Consider the following 19,870-nt stretch of genomic DNA (forward strand, 5'->3'; position numbering starts at 1 on the left):
TGAAGGAGTTGTTTTTGTTGAATTCTTAATGACTTATTTAACTGATTTTAAGCTAATTTCGATGTAAAATGTAATTAAATTAATTTTTAGAATGTATTTAGTGAATCTAGTAAATGATTTTTAAAATTTATTTTATGCCAAATTGAACCAAAATTGTCAACGAAATTTTAAAAATATTTTTGGTGGTTGACTTGAGTGATATTTTACTGATTTCGACGATAAATGTCAATGGATTTAATTTCAATGATTGGCTATTGATTTATCTGATTTTATTCTGATTTCGACGAGAACTATCAACGGATTTTTTTTTTATTTTGGTTTATGATTTTTTTTGCAGTTTTCAACGAAAGATGTCAACGGAATTATTTTTTAGGAGTATTTTTAGTGAATGAATTGTTAGATCTCGACCAGAATTGCCAACGAATATTTTCTTTTTTTAATTTAAAGAATGATTTGTCTGATTTTAAGCTGATTTCGACGAAAGATGTAAATGAAATTAAAGATAGAACTTTTTTAGTTTCGTTCGTTTCAGGTAAGTTCGTTCATCATATAAGAAAAAAATCTTTAGCCACCTAAAATTCTCAACTAAACTTTTAATCTCAAGACTTTTTATTAATTTCACAAAAATCCGTTAATAATTAATATAATTCATGATCTTTTCTTATAAATATACCGGAATATTTGCTAACTTTACTAATTATTCCGAATAAAAATGATTAATTCAAATTTCGCGCCAATTGCGCGGTTCTCGCGGGAAAACCGAACTTCTCGAAAATTCCCGCGTATTCCAGATCCATGAACTGCTTGAGCAACGGACTATGAATAAAGCTTCAAGAAAAGTTGTCAAATATGGAAGAATTCATTTATATTTTTCTAATAATGTTTTTACAATAATTGCTTTATTACCGTATCCTGTGGCAATACTTTTATAAATTAATAAGTGATAAATTTAAGGACTCCTCGCGAGAAAGCAATGGCACAGTCAATAAATCGGAGTGTTTCGGCACAGGAGAGTAATATTCAGGTGCGATGTCTTTTCTTGTTTTTTTTTTGTTGCTAAAATTCAAGAGGATAGTTTCCGGGCTTTTTTTTTCAGGAACAGAGATATTGCATCCGGACTAGGGTCTGGAGTGTCCGAAAACTTAAGTCATGAGGCTTTAACTTCCTTATTTCAAAGTGATTTTCACAGGGAATTGTTTTCGTTGCATTTCAGAGTCGTTAGTTGATCTTAGTAGTCCTCTTCTTCAGTTAGTCTTCTTCTATCTAAGTATAGGCTCTAATAGTAATTTGAAAGCTTTAGGGGGAAGTTAAAAGGTTTTCCCAACAAGACGGTTAACTAGTTTTTCATTTGATGTCTACCAGTTAAAGTCAGACCTATCTCTGACTTATACCTGAGCTACCTGATGAAGATGCAAAGAGTATCGAAAGCTTTGAAATTTTACGTTATTTACTTTCCTTTCTGTACAGAAACGTTGAATCCTTTACAAACTTATCAGCAGTAGTGGTTTAGTTTGGAGTTTGACGAAGAAGTATCACAACTGGAGAGAATTCTAGAGCGAGGAGTAGAGCCCCTCTTAATGGTTTGGAGAGTCGTTTATTAGTTTCTTTTCAATCTAGATTGAGACACAATTTGCCGAATTTTCCGGAAAGTCTCTCCGTTCCGTTCGTTCCTTTTCTGTCCGAAATAAGAGTTTCCACCTCTAGGGGTTTCACCCGGAGACTTCGGGTTTAGGATGAATTTATTTTCGGCAGTATTTAAAAACTAGAAAAATCGGAAATTGAAATAGGCTCTGTAATTTAAGAATTTTCGACTTTTTAGATAAAGGAAAACGTATTTAGTCAGATCTGTTTTTCTAAACCAGAATAAATTTTTTAAAGCTAGACTACAGTTGTTTTTCCTTAAACTAGGATTATGTTTTTAAAGTCAGTCCTAAGATTTTTAAGCAAGACCTCTGTTGTAGACTAGACTTGAGTTTTTTTAAGGTCCGGCTTCTAAGGTTTCGATCTGGTTGAACTGAATAGAGTCTGAATACGTCTTAAAATTCAGACTTAAAGGAACTAAGGTTTGGCCTAAAGAAAAAAGGCCTGGCTTAGTAAACGGCCTAACTTTGTTTCTTAGTCAGGCTTAAGTTTTTAAGTCAAATTTGTATTTTTGAGGTTTTACCTTAGCATGACCTCGATTAAAAAACTTAAGATTAAAACTGAAGCCTTGTTTATGTAAACTTAAGCCTAACGATAAGGCTAACAAGTCTATCAATTGTGGGATTCAAACCGACAAATCTCAACGACGAAAAAGACTTCCGGACACCAAAAGCATTAACTTCCTTCCCAGAAAAAAACCAATAAACCAATTAAAAAATCTTTCAACAGGAGATGGAAAAGGACGATCAGTGTCATCTGGAATCACGCTATGAATGCCCAATTTGCATTTACTGGCTCAATGAGCCCGTCTTGACATCCTGCGGCCACCGTTTCTGCCGTAAATGCATCACATCGTGGCTGAGGAAGGAAAATGCCTGCCCGGTGGACAATAAACCCCTCTCAATGGACTCTGACATCTTCCCGGATAACTTCACTCGCAGGGAAATTCTGCAAATTAAAAAACCCTGCCCCAATGCAACATTCGGATGCAGCACAAACGTATCCCCCGTTGAGATGGACGCTCACGTCCTCATTTGTGAATTCCGGAAACGCACAACAAACTACACATGCTACTTTGCCCGCTGTGGCTGTCAATTCATGGCACCCACGCAGGAAGCCCTTGAGGCGCACGTGCGGAACGAAATGGGGCACCATTTGCAACTTCTCATGGAAACCTTCTCAAAGACAAATAATCTCGATGCTGAATCACGCTTCTGGGATGCCCCAGCTAAGACAAATGGGGCCCCACCTGCTGCTGGGGCGGGATCCCCCAATCTCATGCGTGCCATGTACGAGAGGATTGTTGTGCTGGAGCAGAAGCAACAGGAGATGCAGGCAAAAATCGAGAATATGCGCGAGCAGCTCAGCAAAACGTGTAGTCTTGCTGAAATTCAGGCCAAATACACCGATGGGGTGCTCCTATGGCAAATTGGGCAATTCCAGAGCAAAGTCAGGGCAATGAGCGCCAATCCCAACATAATGTTCTACAGCGGTGAAGCATACACGAGTCCCCATGGCTACAAATTCTGCGCACGCATTAATATTTCGCCAAAAGTCCGAGACTACATTGGGCTACATGTGCACATGATGCAGTCTGAGAATGACTACCACCTCGATTGGCCGTTCAATGGGAGAATTCGCATCAGTATGATTCACCCAAAGTATGTATAAATGTGAAATTCATTTGTTTCCTGTTTAAATTGACTTTGCAGTGTGGTTTCGTCTTTTAAAGAGGATTTAAAGAAGGTTTTTTGAACGTTCCGAAATGAACGTCTAATATGTTTCAATGAATGTCAAACAGACGTCAAATAAATGTCAAAAAAAAGTAAGAATAAATGTCAAATAATTAGAATAAAATGTCAAAGAGACTACTGAGAGAATTTAAAAACGTTAGCAACGTCAAACGTTAAAGAATTAGCGTCTAACATCTTTTTTTAAATGACCGTTAAACATTGTAAATGAAAAGCCTAACGTTAGAATAAGCGGCAAATCATTAAAAATATCAGAACGTTAGAGAAATTTCAAACTTTGAAATAAATTTCAAACGTTAAGGAGAAATGTCACATTTTAAGGAAAATTTAAAACGTTGTAAATGTTAAACGGTGAAAAAATAGGATCTAACGTAAGAAAATGAACGTTCTTAAATTCTCATTGACATTTATTCTGACTTATTTTTATGATAATAATATCGAGATAATATCGGGTTACATCTAAAAGATGATTTCCCTCTTACTTATTTGACATTTGTTTGACATATATTCTTACCTCTTTGACATTTCTCTAACGTCTTTTTGGCATTCATTCAAATATTTTAGATGTTCATTTTGTAACATTCAAAAAATCTTCGTAAACCCCTAAAAAGCACCATAAATATTGAAATAAACTTCAAACGTTTAAAAATATCGTCAAATCTACGAAAAATTCAATCGGAGTAAATAAAATCGTTGAATTTAAAAAAAAAAAATACCACCAACCTTACAAAGAGGAACGTCAATATTAATGCAAAATGTCAAACAATAAAAATCAAATGTCTGACGTTGAAAAACAAATGTCTTACGTTTGAAAATGAACGTCTAAAATTAGAAAAAAATCAAACGGTGTAAATGAAATGTCAAACAATGAAAGAATGACGTCTTCTTCTTCTTCGTTTTAATGTTTAATGGGCTGGACACCGTCAAAGTTAAAAAAAATAACGTCTAACCTTAAAATAACAGCCAAACTATTTTCTTTTAAATGTAGAAAACGTTAGAGAAATGTGTAACTTCGTAGCATAAATTTCAAACGTCGAAAAAAAAAGTTCAACGTTAGAAAATGAACATAAAGACTTTAAAAAAGAAACGTCAGTATAAAAGTAAATGTCAAATGTTTCAAAATTAACGTCAAACGTCTAATGTTATTAAAATTCAAATTTTGCAGAAAAAAATCAAACATTGAAAAAAAATCGTCTAACGTTCTAACATGTTTGACATTTATGTTAATTGACGTTTCTTTTCAAGGATTTAAAATTTATTTTCTAACGTTACAATGTTATTTTTCCTACCTCAAAAATGTCACGAGTTCAACTTTTTTTTTGCGACATTTAACATTTATTCAATAATTAGACTATTTATTAGAATAAACACTGAATATTATGAAGAAACCGACGCTAATGTCAAACTATTCAATAAATGTCAAATGTCGCAAAGAAATGTTAAACTTGTGACATTTCTAAACGTTAGAAATGTCAGATGTAGGAAAAATAACATTGTAACGTTAGAAAATAAATTTTAAATCTGAAAAGAAACGTCAATTAACATAAATGTCAAAAATTACAATACGAATTTTTGACATTAAAAAAATGAACGTCTAACATTCGCCAAAATAATACCAAGAGTGGAAATAAAATGTCAATAAAAAAAAAACGTACAACGTTTTAAAACGTCAAAAGGTTAGAATGACGGTCATTGTATGAAACGTTAGAAAATAACCAAATCACTTTAAAAAAAAAAGCAGTTAAACTTTTCAAAAAAATCGTCAGCCCGATGAAGCCTGAGTGCAAAGTAACTTTGAAGAGAATACAGTGCTAAAAATGATTCCTAAATGTTCCTTCTTTCTCTTTTCAGAAACTTCCATGAATCTCAAACTGATACAATAATGTCCAAACCGGAGATTTTGGCCTTTCATCGTCCCACGCAAGAGGGTATCAGTCCCCGTGGCTTTGGCTTTTTGGAATATGCCTCTATTACAGACATTGAGAGACGTGGATTCATCCTCCGGGACACATTAACCATTAAAATTCAGATAAATATCGTTTAGAGAGGACTCACCCGGAAATTTATTTTTCTCTTTTCATCCCCAAATTATTTTTGTTCCGTCCTCCGGCAGCGGGGCGAGGATAAATGCCTCCCGGACAGCTGTGAGCCTCGTACGCTGCTGGATGCTAATGTTTCCAGCCCACATTCCACCGCTCTGATGTATCCGGATGTGTAGACTTAACAAGTATTTTTTGTGAATTGTTTTTTGGAATAGAGATTTTGTGTACTTAAAGGAGCCTGCATTGTGGTTTCTTTTCCTTTCCTAATGAACTACTGGCCCAAGAGGCTCTCCTCGTATTGAGGAGAAGTCCAATCGACTGTCCACAGCGTCGTCAATTTGCCCAATAACAGCTATATTGTCACCGCGGATGATGTGCAGACCAAGGACAACTTGCTCAATGCCCGTTGTGGGGGAGAAGACGCGTTCGTGTGACTCATCGAGGATTACATTGATGGTCTGATCGAATCCCTTCAGTGTCCCCACGAAATTCCTGCCATCGGCAGTTATTATTGACACTGTGTTATTTATGTAGGATTCCAGTCCTGATGACATTTGGCTGCAAACAAAAGTCAAAGAAGATATTAATTAACATTTGTGTGATGAATTTTATCACAAAAGACTCTTACCTTGGCGAAAATTAAAGGATTTTCCTTGAGAAAATATGTAAACAAACAGAGCACTTCCGCAAGTTTTTTTTTAAGGTTATGTCACTTTGTTTGTTTTTTTGGAGGTTAGAAAAACTTCAGATATCAAGATTTTTTCTGCAAAATTCCACAGAAATTCGGCAGATATTTTCCGATTCAAAGTGTGTGTGAGAACGGAAAACACAAATATTCCCCAAAGTACCGCAAGGCGGGAAACCCGAACATCCCACGATGGGTACTCGAAGATGGAGCGAAGGGGATGATTTTGGGTGTTTTGGGTGGGTTTGGGGGCATTTGGATGGCTTCCAATGCATTTGCCAATTGCACCCTAAAAAGCCACCCAAAACTCAAAAATGGACGCCGTAAGTAAAAATTTTCCATATTTTCATTGAATTTTGCATAAATGTACCAATGGGAAAATATGTTGGGACACACATAAGTATGCGGAAAGGTGGCATTGTGAAAATCTCATTAGAATTTTGTGTAAATGCTGTGAAAATTGGCGCAACATTTTTTGACACATCGCCACCCTTTCCGTGTGTTTGTGTGGCTGTTTACACAATTGAAAATAATTTCCCTCTTAAATGATTTTTCACCAAAATATGCATTAAAAAATCTTCTCGTCGGAATTTTTCTTGTAGAACAGCGAAAATTCAAAAGACGCTGCAAATCAGAAAAATGATGGCGATTCCAAGGAAAAGAATTTAGGTGAGAAAGATAAAAAAAAAGTGTTACAACTTGTTTTTTTTTTACCGGAACCGGAACTTTCGGTGTGACCTGGAAAAGATCTTTTTTTTTTAATTCCGAATTTTTTTTTTATTTTTGTGAAAAATTTAGATGAGAAGCAGGAAGTTGATGGGAAATCCGAAGCAGGAACAACGGAGGATGATGAACAGGATAATGGGGAGAAGGAGAATTCTGCCGATAAGAGTCCAGAGAAGAAGGAAAATAGTGAGAAAGTGAAGGAGGAAAAACCCAAAGGGGGTGCAGCGGCAGCAAAGAAGAGCAAGCAGGAGGAGAAAGCAGATCCGAGTGCCATACCGCTGGGGCAAATTGCAAAAATTGACGCCAACATCACAAATACGAAAGCCGATGGGCTACAGACTCTGCATCAGGTGAGTTCCTCCTCATAATCAATCCATCCGGGAAGGAAGAAATTCAAAAAGGAACTTTTTTTCCTTTCAGATCTGCTTCAATACAGCTGGCAAAGCAACAATGATTAAGAAGAATTTGCGCAAATTTGCTGGTTTCACATTCGACGGGGATTCCGATGAGTACAAGGAGAAGCTAGAAGCTGCCCAGAAGCACGATGTGAAGCTACTGCGGAATGTATGCGATGTCCTCACGCTGGACAAGAAGGGTAGTCAAAAGGATCTCGCTGAGCGAATTTGTGGTTTCCTTTTGGCACCAGAAGGTGAGGATGAGCCCGAAGATGAGCCCGAGGAGGCTGAAGAGGAAGAACCCGAAGAGGAGAGCGAAGAGGAACCCCGTCGATCGCGGAAGGCAACAACAACAACATCCGGACGACCGAAACGTTCCACAGCCGGACGTGGTTTCAATCCAGACTATTCCAGCTCCGATGAGAGCGATGAACGATTCGCCAAGACTAAGAAGCGCAAGAAGGAGGATTCAGACAGTGGATCTGATGTGAGGAATTTTCTCTTTTATTTTTCAGGAAACTTCATACAAAAAAAAACGTTTTATACGACAAATGCAAGTGACGATTTTAACCCTTTAACGTCCATTGGGTCATACGCCGACCCAAAGGCTCGATTTTGAAAATGTTTCATTTTGTATAGTTATTTTATGAATTTAAATTCACGGCAAAAGACTGCAGGCAGTGCTAGAAAGCTGAAAATTGGCATAAGTGTTCCTTAGGGCATATAAAGGAAGGAAAATGAGTGCGGTTTGGTTTCGTCCGCTAAAAAGCATATGGCGGCCAATTTTCAAAATGGCGTCCTTTTGAGCTATAATGTAATCTAAAGTTTGTCGTAGGTGGCTGAAATTTTAGTATGTTATAGCTGGCATCAAGACCTTTCCAACGATAGGTCATTTGACTTCCTAGGTACCCTAGAACCTGAGATATTGCCATTTTTAGGTTTTTCTTTAGAAGCTCATATCTCCTGTTCTACGTAACGTACAAAGGTGTTTGACCTATCGTTGGAAAGGTCTTGCAATACTCTACAACTCTCTAGAACATTGCAAACCAATTAAAAGAATATCTATGGGTCAAAAATAAAAAAAACAATGTGTAATTTTTGACGTAAAAATTTTCATTAAAAAAATAATTTTATCGGATTAAATTTTTTCCTAGTGTATTGTCCAGATTCAGACGTTTCCAAAACATGGTCATTATAGGCTGCAGCTCAAATAGAACCAGAGTTATAGCGATTTAGACAACGTGAAATATTGAGAAAAAATTCTTGAAAATATTTCAACAAAAGGAAGAAATTTGTCTTTACAATCCCTGATCATTTTATGACCACAAAAGGACATCTTCAAAGAGTCACAAGATCAGGAATGACGAAAAACTGAAAATTTTTGAGTTGGGATTTTTTGCCAAAAATGTCTTATTTGAGCTCAAAGGAACCCCCAAAAATTGTATTTAGTTCAATTAGCTCGCTAGATTGATCGCAGATCTGAAAGGGTTAAGCAGAAGTTACCAAAAATCCAAAGAAAATGTCTATTCAAATGTACTTTGCACTTAATCTCCACCAGTTTGAATGAATATGGGTGGGTGGAGCTCATGAAGCTTCATTAACCAATAGCAAAGCAGCTAAAATTACTAGTTGAAGTGTAAATGAAGAAGAAGAAGCAGAAAATTCCTCGTAGTGTATTAACTTATTATCCAGCAAATGTTAACCTGCTCATGGAATTAGAACTCCTTAAAAAAAAACATGAAGATAAAACTTTTCATCAAAGGATGTTTCATTCAATAAACAACGCTCTGAAGTTGCATCACCAAACAATTTTAATAGAAAATCTAATTTTATTCATCTATAATTAACTTTTTTTTAACAAATTCTTCACTGTCCGATAGGAAATTATCTAATATCACCGTTTTCATCGTTCCATATAAAAATTTAATTAGCTTTATATAAATCTTTCACGATTTAGAGGTATATTTCAAACAAATTTCAGAAATTTCATCATCGCTATTCATTAGAGGTGAAAAAAAACTTATTTTGTGGGAGTAAAACATACGACTTCGGAGACGTTTGTCTCCTTCTTCAGGTATAGATTATTGGAGGGTATTTCGGTCATTAGATCTTTTCACTTTCCCTTTTCATAATGAAACATTAAACAAATTATTTTCATGTTAAAAACTACGATAGAAAATGTAGAAAGAGGATTTTCAAACGTTTTAAAACAAAACATTCAATTTTCGAAATGAAAATAAAGCATCTTTAAAAGAAACGTCGAATGTAAAAAAGTTAGTATAGTCAGACGTTAAAAAAAATAACGTCAAACGTTAGAAAATGCTGAAATTTAGAATAAAAGTGTCAAACGTTATCATTACAATTTCTTCTTACATAAAAAATACCTAAAAATAAAAAAAAAAAACAGTCAAGCATAGAAAACATCAAATTTTAAAAATAAGTGCTAAAGGTCCTAAGCATTTTTAAAAAAAATCAACGAACTCTGAATAATAATTATTAAATGAAATGAAAAAAACATGTCAAATAATAAAGAAATAATTGTCATACGTTAGGGAAGTAAACGTCAAACTTAAAAGAATGTCAGGCTCTAAAATAAATGTCAAACGTTAACCCTTTATCTTTTTTTTGGGTCATACGCTGACCCAAACGTGAAACATTTTTTTTTTTTCAATTATTTATTAATGTAATTGTTTTTCCATGTTACAAATGCATCAAATTCACGCATAAGGGGTCAAAGAAGACGTTCTGACTGAGAAAAGTCCTCTAAAAAAAATTCATAGAATAAAAATCGCGATAAAAGAGCGCATGTTTCAATGTTTTTATGTTTCACGTTGGACGCTAAAGGGTAAAGAAAAGCAGCATCAAAGACCAAAAACGCATCAAAAATTTAAAATTTTAATGTCATACAGTAAAAATTTACATAAAACTGTATGTGGTTGAGGGTCGGAGGTTACTGGGGGAGTTGCCAACAATCCCCTTGTTGCATCCACTATAAAAATCTGATTAATTAGCAAACTTCACGAGATTATTTATTGGTTAATTTAGGCCCAATCTTAATTTTTTTCTACTTAAAAGGCGGAGTTTCAGTGCAAAGTTACTTTGAATTGACTTTTTTTTTAAAAAGAATTTTGGAATTTTATAAAAATAATTTTTTATTTGTTTCATTGGCAGTACAATCCATCGGGTGGCGGTTCAGATTCCGATGCTGGGAAGAGACGGGGGCCACCACGTGGGCAGAGGGGTCGTCCGGTGCGACGTAGCAAACGCCAACGATCTGAGAGTGAGGAGGAGAGTGTCACGTCGGAGGAGGAGAGTGACGAACCGAAGCGAGGACGTGGACGTCGTGGGCGTGCAGCAGCAGCAGCTACAACGCGACCACCGGCACGCAAGAAGAGGGCACAAAGTGACACGGAGGAGTCCGATGTGGAGAGTGAGGAGAGTGAGAAGAAAGTCAAGAAAGGGGGGCGAGTCAACAAAAATAACAAAACACCCGGAAATGCAAAGTCCAAAACAACAACCCCGTCACCCGCTAAAGGTTTGTTTTTCTTTCTTCTTTTTGTAGCGCCCGACTTACTATCCGGTAAATGTTAACCTGCTCATGGAGTGAGTACCCTTAGATTGGCGGTAACTAACAGCTGCCCACCCCCTGGGCATGAATTCTCTAAGAGTGAAAAACTCCTGTGATAAACTCCAGAAAACTTTAGCGCTTTAAAAGAAACGTGAGAACCGGGAAAATCTTATGGGAGTTTACCACGGATGCATTATTTTTCTTAGAGGATCATGCTCACGTGAAGTTTTCCTCACTTTTTCCCTGCAAAGTCTCCGGGAGTTTATCCCGAGAGTTTTTCACTCTTAGAGAATTCATGCCCAGGGGCTGTATTCTCTAAGCGGGAGAATTATCCCGTGATAAATTCATGAAAGCTTTTCACGAAATCGTATTCTGCAAGAGATGAAAATATCCCAGCGATATTATCACGCTCATGGTTTGAGGTTATGTTTTTCTCCTCAACTTTTTGCGGGGAAAAGTATAAAAATTCTTATAAAATGTAATGAAATATTGTAAAACCCACTAAAATAGCATTGCTCCATCATGGAGATAGGTTCTAGTGCTATTTGAGATGGAGAAAATTGAAATAACATAATAATTTACGCATTTAATTTTTGGATTATACCATGGAATTCAAATTATAAAATTCCCGCCATGACAAATTCAGTGCCAAAATATCATTTGAGGTTATGTTTACTTTTTCCCCTTCTCCCGCAATCTGCTATGAATAATAATGCCCATTTTATTTGCACTTAAACTAATAAACAACACTACAAAATTATTTATTCTTATTATTTTTGAGTTTTAGAATGATTTGAGGCGATAATTAGTGCAAATCACCCAATAATTCATAAGAGAGCTTTGGATTTGACATCTTCGAAAAAGCTCTACACCAAAATTGTCATCTACTTTTCACTCCCCGCAACAGAATACAAATTCGAAGTTCGGGGAAAACGAGATTGTGAAAAGTTTCACAGGAATTTATCACCGGCGTGATATTCTCCTGCTAAGAGAATACAGCCCCAGGGGGTAGAAGATCGTCGCCAGGGGGTGGGCAGCTGTTAGTTACCGCCAATCTAAGGGTACTCACTCCATGAGCAGGTTAGCATTCGCTAGATAGTGAGTCTTAGTCTCTTAGAGAGAGTTAGTCGTAGCTCAGCCTCGGTTCAGAGTAGTAGGTGCTCTATTAGATTGTGTGAGGACGGGGGTTGAGGTTACTGGGGGAGTATACCAGAGCCCCTTTGTGGCGCTCCCCAATGCAAGGCAACACTATTTTTAACTTTTTTTTAAGGAGAAAATTTTTAATTTTTATTTAAAATTTATTTTATTGAAAATTTGATAAATAAATAATTAAAGGAAAAGGACGTCCAAAGCGCGCTGCTGCAAAGACTACAAAGGCTACAAAGGAGCAGACCACAAGTGAAGAGGAGGAGGAGGAGGAACCAGAGTTGGATGATAAGGAAGATGCCTCAGAGGATGAACCTCTTGCTAAGAAGTCCAAGACAACCTTCCCTACGGTTTGTTCCTTTAAAGAATCTTAAATTTTCTTTTTATTTTGAAAAATTATTGAATTTTTAAATGAATTTTTGACGACTTTGCAGGATGATGAGATCAAGGGGTACGTGAAGGAAATACTGGATGATGCTAATCTGGAGGAAATTACAATGAAAACTGTCTGCAAGCAAGTCTACGCAAAGTTTCCACAATTTGATTTATCACACAAGAAGGATTTCATAAAGGCAACCGTCAAATCTGTAAGTTTTAACATTTTAATGATTTTTTATTTAAAAACTTATTAATTTATTTTTTTTAATTTATTTCTTTTCCAGTTAATTGCAACATAAAAAAAGAAAAAAAAAACATGATGAGCACAGATTTTTCTTCTCAAGAGAAAAAGGAAAAACAAACAAATTAAACAAAAAAAAACGGAAAAATTATACTTTTAATGGTTAAAAAAAAAAACACGGAGGATGATACAAAAAAGGGAGAAAGAGAGAATTTAGTATAAAATGAAAGATTAAAAAAATGTGGATCAAAAGAGTTATTAATTTCCGTTTAAAACTACAAACAAAACAAATTGAAATCTTACACACAAAACAATTTATTAAGTGTTTTTTGCGTCTGCAAAAATTATTTCGTGAAATAAATAGAAATTTGCATAATTAATTTGCAAATCATCGCCAGGATATTACAAAAAAAAACAAATATTTCTTTTTTTTCTTTTTGAATTAAATTAGTAAAAGAAATGCAGAAAAAACGGAAAATTGGTTTTTTTAGGGGAAAAATGTTCTTTATATAATATAAATTGTAATTTTGACAAACTTCAGCCACTTCAGGTCGTTAACTGAATTGATTCCATTGAATGTTTACAAAATTTATCAATTAGTATTGTATTTTAAATGAAAAAAAAATGTATAAAAAATGAATTCATTTCACTAAAAGAATATGTAATATCACTGAGGAAAAAAAACATTTGCATTTTTTTTTATTCGCTGTGAATGAATTTTTTTGCGGATTTGCACCAGCGACGTTTTGACAGATTTTTCTTTAATATATTCTTTAGGTTTTTATAAAACACGAAAAATTTAAAATTTTTCCATAAAAAAATGCAAAATATTGAATTTTAAAAGAGATTGATGAGAAAAATGTACTGGTAAGCTGACCAAGCTTACGGGAGCTGTGTTTCTTTCAGTGTACCAATTTTGTGAGAGCAAACTAGAACACGAATCAGTTTAAATACGGGCAAAGTTGGGAAAAGTTGAAAAGTCATACCCTAAGAAATCTTTAGAAGGCCATATCTCGAGAACGGATCCATAGATTTTCATAAATTTTTTTTTGTTTGAAAGGTCTTGAAGTCAGCTATAACATATCGAAAAATGAGAAAAATTTATGTCGCCATTTTCGAAAAATTCGAGTTCGAAATTTTCGAAAACTTTGTTTTTGACTTTAGCGCCTCTTGCGGTCATTTCTCGAAGTTGCAATGTTCTAGACATTTGTAGGGTTTCACGAAACCTTTCATTTGCGCTTGAGTTGATCAAGATCGGACTTGTAGAACCCGAGATATGACATGCCAACTTTGGAAGGCTATATCTCGAGAACGGAGACATAGATTTTCTTCATTTTTGGCATGGAGCTAGATAATATGGTCAACTACAACATATCAAAAAATGAAAAAAATTTATGTCGTCGTTTTCGAGATGTTCATCGAAAACTCATCGAAAATTTTGTTTTTGATTTTTGGCCCCCTAGCGGTCACTTTTGAAACTTCGGATGTTCTAGAGAGTTGTAGGGTTTGTTGAGATCTTTCATTTGACCCCGGGTTGATCAAAATCGGTCAAGCCGTTTTCGAGTTATGGTCGATTTTCGATGAAAAATTGTGGCGGCCATATTGACTAAACGGCTTGACCGATTTTCGAAAATGATGTATCGTTGGAAAGCTCTTGATGGCCCCAACAACATATCAAAATTTCAGATTTTTGGCTGTTACAGGGGCTGAAATATAGCGAAAACAAAATTTTGAGGTTATTCAAAATGGCGGACGGGGGGTGGGGGGGGGTGGATTTGACCTCACAATCGGATGTTTTCCGGTCGATATTTAAACTTTGCCGTTTACCGCAAGTCTCTATCTATCACCGTTCTCTCGCAATTTAGCGTTATATTACGGACGGACGGACGGCCGGAAAAAATTTTTTTTTGGCGCATACGTTTTTTGGAATGTGGGGACCCTAATTCGTGCTCCCCCCAAGTTTGAGCCCGATCTGACGACTTTCGATTTTGCTCAGTACACAAAAGCTGTGTCTGAAAGAAACACAGCTAAAAAAATGGTCTAAACGTCGCTGGAAGGTTCAAAATTTACGTATTTGTCTGAGAAGATTCGTGATTCCTTAAAAACTCGATAAAAATCCAGTAAACAAATAATTGAGTCAATAAATGATCAATTTTAATTGAGTCAATCAAATTGATCAATAATTGATTGATCATTGATCAAATATTGATCAATCGATTAATTGCTCTAATTGATTGATACTGATTGCTCAGTAATTGATCCTCTATGCGGATCTACATTCACTCAATATTTAGCTCAATAATTGATCAATTATTGGCAAAATTTGTTTTCTAGGAAGTAATAAAAAATTGATTTTCTTAAATTAAAATCTCGTTTTAGCGGAAATCAGTGTCTACTATTCATATTTAACCTAAAAGGTAAGTTACGAATATAATTTTTCTTTAATATTAAGCATTTTATTAGCTAATTCACTTGGCCACAATGGCCAAATTTGTCCTTCGTATACAAATTTTAATTTTTATTTTCGTTCAATTAGAATCTAAATGGAAAAGAGGATGAAAATGACGTGATTTTGTCTTATTTCTTGTCTTCTATTAATTCTAATAACGTTAGGAGCGTTAGGACCTTAAAAATGGAAAACTGGGTTAAGTTTTCACGTCTAAATCAACACATTTGAGCGATTTTTGAGTCAATTTTCTTTAGAATTTTTATAAATTATTTTTACTTTTTGAATTTGACGTCTGGTACTGTTTGCTCAACAGAAAATGAGACGGATACACGTCACTGATGCTGTTTCACTCGCACAGAAGGTTTTTCGCAATTTTCTGGCGTTTTCCGTTAAATTTTCACGGAAAAATTGTATTTTTTGTGACCAGGAAGCGACGTCGCGTCGATTGGCATCGCCAATTCAAAACGCTCAAAATTCCCACCAAAAAATGAACAAATTCCGAAAAATAACCGACGAGTTGCGCCCCCAAATTTTTACTGAAGCTCCCCGGGGTACCCTGAGCATCCATATCGATTTTGGAGCCCCAAAAAAGAGTTTTTTCTCATTAAATTGCGATTAAGTAGTTGGCTTAGTTATCCAATTTACCAAAAATCGCTGGTTGCAACAGCAATTATCATATCTGCTGCATCTTTATACGATATTTGCTATTGCAAGCAGCGAAATTGGTTAATTTTTCCCAAGGCAGAGCCAAAATACAAGTCCAGCCGGGATAAAATCGTCGTTGCTATCACCAAGAATCGTATACTCCCTCTTATTTGAAACACTTAAAACCACCGCTGATTTCGTCGACGAATAATTTTGTTTTGACGTGCAAAAATCACAAGACTTGAAAAAAATAAATAATTTCCTTTTACCTGCAATAAAAGCAATTTAACAGAGAAAATTTGCAAAAAAGAAAGTTCTCAGCCTAATTGGCCATCTACTGGTGATGTTTGTGCGTCATTGGGGGCACACGGGGCGCAGTAGGAGGTGGCAGAAGTGAAGGAGAAGAAGGGAAAAAATAAAGAAAACAAACCCAAAGAGGTCAAGAGTTCGGGAAAAAGGAATTTTTTGCTGTCATGTCGCAACTTTTGAGATTTCTGATAAGATACCACGCAATTGTGGTATGAAGTGGTCACGATAGCACGACAACTAGGACAGGAAATGTACCGACAACTTGTGAAGAGACGTTAATTAAAAGGGGAAGAAAAAAGTTAAAGAGTCAAACTTCCGGTAAGAAGATTTTTTTATTGTTTTCCGGGATTTTCCTTAAAATCTTCCTTAATTCCTCTTCCGGCAGAAGTGCAGCAGAACCAATAAAAGAGAGAGAGAAAATTACAGAGAAGGATGTCCAGTAGCGGCGGGAAGGATCGCAAATCACGCTCAAGTAGCAAAACTCAAGGATGGGAGGAAGCTGGTGGGGAATTTTATCAAGAAAGCTACCCAGTGGGTGCAGATTGGGAAGGAATGCAACGTGATCCAGCTGCCATTGCCACCCTGTTACCATCGAAGCAGAATAGATATGGTAAGCTGAAGAGAAAAAAAGAAAACTAGGGCGTGATTCACTGACGTTGGGCACAATCATTAGCTAATTGAATGAGTCATTGAACCTTCTTCTTGTTTGTGAGTCTTCTTCACTTCATCACAGAGTCAAGAAGATGATCTTAATAGGATGTTTTTGCATCTATTTGCCCCATTTATTTCCAATCAATGTGCAGAGCAAACACTTCCAAGCAAAAGATTGTTGCCACATGTAAAAGAACAAAAAATAAATAAAAATGTTGAAATATCCTTTTCAGCTACAACACGAAGGGTCCGTCAGGGTCAACTGGACAATCGTACCAGTAGACGACGACAGAGCGCCACAGCAACACGTCGAAGTTCCACCTTTCGTGCAGGACAACACAATCAGGAAGTTCAGGTTGCAATGCTTCCTGATCTCTCAGGTAGAAAACAACAAAAATTGCTCAAAAAAAATCATTTTTTATTGCAAAATTTTTCTTTTAAAGAAAATCTCACGGATGAGGAGAGAATCTGGGAGGAGATTCACGAAATAAAATCAATGCCAGTGTCAATGGCACAAAAGAAAGAGATGAAGGCTCAATTGCAGGTAAGTTTTAATTTTTATATCTTTTTTTTTAAGGTTTTATTTAGGCGTATTTTGTTAAGACAAAATGCTGAAAAGCTGGGAGTAGGAAGACCCCTGGAACGTAGATAAGAGCCAAAAAGTTAAATGTTCTTTAAGATTTTGAATTTAGGTCAATTTTAAGAAGCAATATTACAGTGACGTAGCCAGAAAGGATGTTTGAGTGCTTAAAAACGTTTAAAGTTTATACTTTTCCTTTGAATATTTGTTCCTAATCCAACGAAACTATTTCAAAGGGAAAAATTGCACGAAATTGAAATTTAAAAAGGGATTTTCTAACGTTAAAAAAGAACTATAACACATTAGAAAGAAAATTTCAAGGGTTAATTAAAAATTCTCGACTACTGTAAATTCAAACGTTAGAATTAATGTCAAATAAACGTTAAACTTTGGAAAGAAAATGTCAAATAGTTAGAATAGAACTTGAAAGGAGGCTATTCAGGTATATATGAGACTTGCTCTGGGTCGAGAAAACAATTTCAACCTGAATTATCTCTTAAGGAATAAAAAATTATTGAAAAATCATCAAAGAAAATCCAATTTTTCCACTTGAATCACAAAGAAATGTACTGGTAAGCTGACCAAGCTTACGGGAGCTGTGTTTCTTTCAGTGTACCTATTTTGTGAGAGCAAACTAGAACGCGAATCAGTTTAAATACGCGCAAAGTCGGGAAAAGTACAGTGGGACCCCAGTACAACGACCACTCGGATGTACTCTTCTCACTCATTATTTTCAATGCGCGTGAGTAGTATAACCAAGCGGTCGTTGTACTGGGGTCCCACTGTAGAAAAGTCATACCCTAAGAAATCTTTAGAAGGCTATATCTCGAGAACGGATCCATAGATTTTCATAAATTTTTTTTTGTTTGAAAGGTCTTGAAGTCAGCTATAACATATCGAAAAATGAAAAAAAAATTATGTCGCCATTTTCGAAAAATTCGAGTTCGAAATTTTAGAAAACTTTGTTTTTGACTTTAGCGCCTCTTGCGGAACCTTTTGGAACTTGAAATGTTCTATATAGTTGTAGGGATTCTTGAAACCTTTCATTTGAGCTTGAGTTGATCAAGATCGAACTTGTAGAACCCGAGATATGACATGCCAACTTTGGAAGGCTATATCTCGAGAACGGATCCATAGATTTTCTTCATTTTTGGCATGAACTTAGATAATATGGTCAGCTATTCATCGAAAACTAATCGAAAATTTTGTTTTTGATTTTTGGCCCTCTAGCGGTCACTTTTGAAACTTCTGATGTTCTAGAGAGTTGTAGGGTTTGTTGAGATCTTTCATTTGACCTCGGGTTGATCAAAATCGGTCAAGCCGTTTTCGAGTTATGGTCGATTTTCGATGAAAAATTGTGGCGGCCATATTGACTAAACGGCTTGACCGATTTTCAAAAATGAGGTATCGTTGGAAAGGTATTGATGTCCCCTACAACATATAAAAATTTCAGATTTTTAGCTATTACAGGGGCTGAGATATAGCGAAAACAAAATTTTGAGGTTATTCAAAATGGCGGACGGAGGGGAGGGGGGTAAAATTTGACGTCATAATCGGATGCCTTCCAGTCGATATTTAAACTTTGCCGTTTACCGCAAGTCTCTATCTATCACCGTTCTCTTGCAATTTAAGTTTATGGTCCGGCCGGACGGACGGACGGCCCTACGGCCGGCCGGAAAAAAACTTATTTTTGGCGCATACGTTTTTTGGAATGTGGGGACCCTAATTCGTGCTCATCCTAAGTTTGAGCCCGATCTGACGACTTTCGATTTTGCTCGGTACACAAAAGCTGTGTCTGAAAGAAACACAGCTAAAACATTCAAAATATCTTTAAAAAATTCTTCTGTAGACAAAAATTGACCAGAGAAGAAGGCGTGGTGATTCGCCAAAAGCTCTGGTAAAAATTGCATTTTTCTTGGGATGATATGCACCCTTGACGCCCCCGGAGGGAGCTCTCCAGCTCCTATCAAAAGCTAATTTAAAATCACGTCAAGAAATAAACACTAGAAAAAATTGATAGTTTTTCTTGAATTCTCATGAAATAAATTCTTTTCAAATTTTAGCTGATTGTGACTTTTTAGATTCTACAATTATCCTAGTTTTACATTCGATCACGGAAAATAGGATATCTTACAAAAAGGATACGTTTTTACACCAATTTCATAACCTCTGCACTTTTTAAGATGGATTTTTTGTCCGGGGGATTTTCTATTAAATTCCGGGAGTGAAATTATGGAAAATTAGAAAAATTTTTAAATATTTCTACAATGAAATCTTATTTGGCACAATTTCAGTTACCAAAATTTACAAAAAAAAAAAAATTAAACATGATCCTTTCCAAGACATCTGTTAGAGGTCAAAAAGATTTTTTTCGGGAGTTGAATACCTCGAGAACGAAAAGTCCGAAATATTCTACAAAAATAGTTCTGAGATCTAGGAAATGAATTCTCTTTGTCTAGGTATCTAAAAATATTTTGCAAAATTACATACAAAGGGATCTAGGGGCGAGAACTAATAGGTTAAAGAGAAAAACAAATTCTTAAAATCTCAAGAGATTTTTAACAGAATAAATCCCAATGTTTTAGAATGTTCTTTTCCCTGAAAAACTCTAACATTTGCTTAAGAAATTGCCATTGGAATTGGTAGCTGTATGACCACTGCTT

General features: G+C 35.7%; 4 protein-coding genes across 4 annotated transcripts in view; 3 read left to right on the forward strand and 1 right to left on the reverse strand.

The window, feature by feature from the left end:
* Positions 1-802: 802 nt before the first annotated feature.
* Positions 803-5,670, forward strand: LOC129795386 (TNF receptor-associated factor 6). Its single transcript, XM_055836611.1, has 3 exons — positions 803-1,024; positions 2,371-3,302; positions 5,244-5,670. The coding sequence occupies exons 1-3, from the start codon at positions 974-976 to the stop codon at positions 5,434-5,436; spliced, it is 1,176 nt and encodes a 391-aa protein (XP_055692586.1). The 5' UTR covers positions 803-973; the 3' UTR covers positions 5,437-5,670.
* LOC129795387 (U6 snRNA-associated Sm-like protein LSm8) lies at positions 5,427-6,178 on the reverse strand. Its single transcript, XM_055836612.1, has 2 exons — positions 6,063-6,178; positions 5,427-5,992 (listed from the first exon to the last, which is right to left on the reverse strand). The coding sequence occupies exon 2, from the start codon at positions 5,986-5,988 to the stop codon at positions 5,698-5,700; it is 291 nt and encodes a 96-aa protein (XP_055692587.1). The 5' UTR covers positions 5,989-5,992; positions 6,063-6,178; the 3' UTR covers positions 5,427-5,697.
* A 191-nt stretch (positions 6,179-6,369) lies between these two features.
* On the forward strand, positions 6,370-12,940 carry LOC129795385 (protein DEK). Its single transcript, XM_055836609.1, has 8 exons — positions 6,370-6,442; positions 6,722-6,788; positions 6,918-7,195; positions 7,266-7,727; positions 10,412-10,775; positions 12,144-12,304; positions 12,389-12,541; positions 12,617-12,940. Exons 1-8 carry the CDS (start codon positions 6,434-6,436, stop codon positions 12,629-12,631), a joined length of 1,509 nt encoding a protein of 502 aa, XP_055692584.1. The 5' UTR covers positions 6,370-6,433; the 3' UTR covers positions 12,632-12,940.
* Positions 12,941-15,865: 2,925 nt separating this feature from the next.
* Positions 15,866-19,870, forward strand: part of LOC129795213 (transmembrane channel-like protein 2-A) — an 8,450-nt gene continuing 4,445 nt past the window's right edge. Inside the window, exons 1-4 of the mRNA XM_055836300.1 lie at positions 15,866-16,294; positions 16,362-16,586; positions 16,861-17,007; positions 17,071-17,171. Of these exons, the coding sequence (XP_055692275.1) occupies positions 16,409-16,586; positions 16,861-17,007; positions 17,071-17,171 (426 nt within the window). The 5' untranslated portion in view covers positions 15,866-16,294; positions 16,362-16,408. The remainder of the gene's footprint in view (positions 16,295-16,361; positions 16,587-16,860; positions 17,008-17,070; positions 17,172-19,870) is intronic.

The sequence above is a fragment of the Lutzomyia longipalpis genome, chromosome 4 (genome assembly GCF_024334085.1).
Source record: "Lutzomyia longipalpis isolate SR_M1_2022 chromosome 4, ASM2433408v1".
NCBI classification, from domain to species: Eukaryota; Metazoa; Arthropoda; class Insecta; order Diptera; family Psychodidae; genus Lutzomyia; species Lutzomyia longipalpis.